Below are 3,323 nucleotides of genomic sequence, written 5' to 3'. Positions count from 1 at the left end.
TTCAGATGAGCTAAAATGCAGTTTAGGAACTTCACAGGCGGATTTAGTTAAAAGGCGCAGTTAATGTGCGGGTTTCTTTGTTAAACACCACAGAAGAAGTGAGTGAAGTGAGAGCAGAGCTGCAGCAGCTGTCAGCAGCACAGGGGAGGGGGCTGAGGAAGCCCCCCACCTCCGCTCCATGACGTAACGGGGAAGTTTGGAAGCGGCGCATTGATCTGCTCGGCTGTGATGAGGTCCGGGCGGTCGGAGTTGGAGAAGTAGCGGATTTAAAAACTTTCTGTTTGTAAGTCCTGTCCGTGGTTAAAGCGGCGCACAGAGACTTGTTGAGTTGTTAAAGCCTGATAAAAATGTGTGTTTGACGGACACACACTTCCTGTCGGCTCTGAGCTTCAGTGTTTGGGTCCTGCTGACTTCAGGAAACTATGGGGTAAGTCCTGAGTCCAGCTGACATCTTTAACTTCACTGCACAATTATTCAACTTATTATAAGACTTTTAACTGTTACTGTTGTTTTAATTTATTTTCATTGAAAATTAGGGGAAAATTTTTAATTTAGTTATCAAACATAAATAGGAAAATAAAAGAGATTTTTGTTTGTATTATTTTCTAAAACCACATTTTTTGAAAAAAAGTGTTTTTTAAGTATGTTGTTATTACAACATTATAATGTTAAAACTTTCTAGTTTTATTTTGTATACATTTTATTGTGTATTTCAGGATAATTAAAATTAATTAGTTGAGTCAATTAGAGTTTGATCTGATTGGTGTAGAAAAGTGTTATAAATAATAGGTAATTTAAATTAATTTAGTGTAAAATCAAAATTTAAGGTCTGTTTTTAAATTAAAATTCACATTTCATTGTTTTATTTGCTTTTCAAGCAGAAAGTAGAACCGTTGTTGACGTTTGTTGTTGTTTGTTGTTGTTTGTTGTTGTTTGTTTATTTTCCCGCAGGTTTCCAGGTGTTCCTGCGTTCAGCCGGCGCACGCTTTGTGCTTTTGGACGTTTTAATGGAGGCAGGCGACACGACGGCGGCATCGATCCTTCGCAGGAGAATTCCTCTCGTTTCCACAGGCGAGCTCAGCGCTCCCCCTTCCCCACGGGCTAGCCGCAGCCAATCACGGCCCGGCGCGGGGGCGGGGCCAGCAGAGAGGCAGCGCTTAATTGGTGAGTTTTGCCGAGAGTCTTTTTTATTTTTGCACATCTCGAGGTGGGAGCCGCAGTGCAGCACGGGGCTAATGTCGGACAGTGAGTACAGCTAAGTGGATTTTTATCGAATGCAGACGATGCTGTTCAATCATTTTCAGATGATCGGTTAGTTGTTCACTTCGATCTTTTCGGACGTGTTGCTTTTTATTTTTATTTACGCTTGCCTTTAATCAGTGCTCTCAACCTTTTTTTTTCCTATTTTTTTTTCATTCTATCTCAAATATTTTATGCGAAGATTTAAAAAAACAGATAGTTAATTGATTTTCGTGCCATTTGTGATTACTTCTTTAGGTGATGGTCACTCTGATTGGATGACGGAAAAAGTTGATTTGTCTTCATTTGTGTCAACGAGCGAGTCCTCTCCCAGCTCCTCTCTCCCACCCTCACCGTTAGAACAGGATGTCAAGGTGCCCTCGGACCTGGAGGTGATGACCTCCCTGCTGCAGGAGGAGCTGGCTCAGCTGGAGGACTACTTCCGCTCCGAGTCCACGTCCACCGCAAACAAGTTGGACAAATCCTCAAAATGTGACAAGGTTGCCCAAGCCATGGGCTCCCAGTCTTATTACCAGTTACCCTATGGCTCGTACGGGACCAGCCAATCAGAAAGCAGCCCTCTGGTAGTTACCCTGGCAACAGGGGAGCTGGACCTGGCCAGCTTTTGCGGTGGTCCCATCAACAGAACCAAAATTGCACGGCCGGCCCCGTACAGCTACCACCACCGCTACCACCACAACAACAGCCGGCGGCTGCTGGGCGAGAGCGTGAAGGTCGGGGAGGAAGTGGAGACGTGGGGCTCCAGGGGCTGTTACTCAGGGAGCGCAGAGTTGTCGGTCAACCACTACTCCACACTGAAGACCGTCAGCAAGAACAGCATGGGCAGCGTGAAGAAGGTCCGAGAATGTGCGTTATCGTTGAAGGAAGAGGAAAGTTACTGCTTCTCAGAGGGAATGTTTTGTAGCGAGGAGATTGCGCGAGGTTTCTGTCTGGGTGGCTCGTACGACGGCCACCACAAGAGGGAGGCACAGCTGATGCACAACGTGAAGGTAAGTTACGACGGCGCGGGGCTGGAGGTCCTGCACTGCAGCAAGGATGGAGGACTCTCTGGAAGCATCCCCCAAGAGACAATGGTGGCCGGGGACAGCTACTTCCACCAGTCCATGGGCGGCTCGGAGCCGTACCACAGCTTTATAGGAGAGCTGGAGCAGCCGGCACAAGCACAGGCTGTGGAGCCCCAACATGGCCACTACCTCTATCCAGAATGCCTTGCAGACCAAAGCTACGAATGTCTGTCCAGAGGGGAGGGCGACGGGCCACTGATGGGACCCCCCATCCACCGCCCCACCCAGCGGTTAAAGGATGAGCCCTGCTCCATCAAGCCGTCCCTGGTGATGGGGGCAGCGTCTCTGGATGCCAGCACCGGAGAGAGGAAGCAGAAGAAGAGGGACCAGAACAAGACCGCTGCCCACAGGTAAACCTGTTCCCCTTAAACAGCGTTCCCACGGACCCTTAAAGTCTTAAAGTTACTGATTTTTTTACTTCAGTAGAAAACAAAACTTCATTTCTGCATCATCAGTGTTTTTTTAATACTATAGTAAGGAAGAAAAAGAAAAAGTAGAAGAGAAATATAAGAACTGTAAAGAGAGAAACTGATAGAAATGAACACTAATAACACACAGGACACCACACCTGACATCTGACCATCAACAAATGACAACAAACACCCAGCAAACACATTTAAACAGATGTATGTACATATACACATACACACATATATAAACATACACACACACACACACACACACACACGTGTTTGTTTCTCGACCCCGTGGGGACCTTCCATTGACTTCCATTCATGTTTTTTAGACTTTATAGTCTAACCCTGACCATATACTCTAAAATTAACCTCACAGAAACTTACCTGASCCTAAAACTAACCTAAACCTTGGTCCTAAACCTAACTCCACACCTGGAACATGACTTTGGACCCGTGGGGACCTGACATTGGTCCCCACGATTCACTTCGGTCCCCACCTGGCTGCTTTTTTTTGTAAAAAATACCCAACGTTGTAGGAAAAACCCGTACACACACACACACACACACACACACACACACACAC

At 46.4% G+C, this 3,323-nt stretch overlaps 1 protein-coding gene across 3 annotated transcripts in view; it reads left to right on the top strand.

The window, feature by feature from the left end:
- The first annotated feature begins 218 nt into the window (after positions 1–218).
- Positions 219–3,323, top strand: part of atf5b (activating transcription factor 5b) — a 6,120-nt gene continuing 3,015 nt past the window's right edge. Inside the window, exons 1-3 of one of the 3 annotated variants that reach the window (XM_014020418.1) lie at positions 219–427; positions 952–1,164; positions 1,498–2,674. In XM_014020418.1, the coding sequence (XP_013875872.1) occupies positions 1,008–1,164; positions 1,498–2,674 (1,334 nt within the window). In that variant the 5' untranslated portion in view covers positions 219–427; positions 952–1,007. Of the gene's footprint in view, positions 428–951; positions 1,165–1,189; positions 1,312–1,497; positions 2,675–3,323 lie in introns of those variants that run through there. The other 2 variants (XM_014020421.1, XM_014020420.1) reach the window with 2 other exon arrangements.

The sequence above is a fragment of the Austrofundulus limnaeus genome, unplaced genomic scaffold, assembly GCF_001266775.1.
Source record: "Austrofundulus limnaeus strain Quisiro unplaced genomic scaffold, Austrofundulus_limnaeus-1.0 Scaffold252, whole genome shotgun sequence".
NCBI classification, from domain to species: Eukaryota; Metazoa; Chordata; class Actinopteri; order Cyprinodontiformes; family Rivulidae; genus Austrofundulus; species Austrofundulus limnaeus.
Note: the sequence above shows the minus strand (reverse complement) of the source record. Positions and strands in the feature narration are given on the sequence as shown.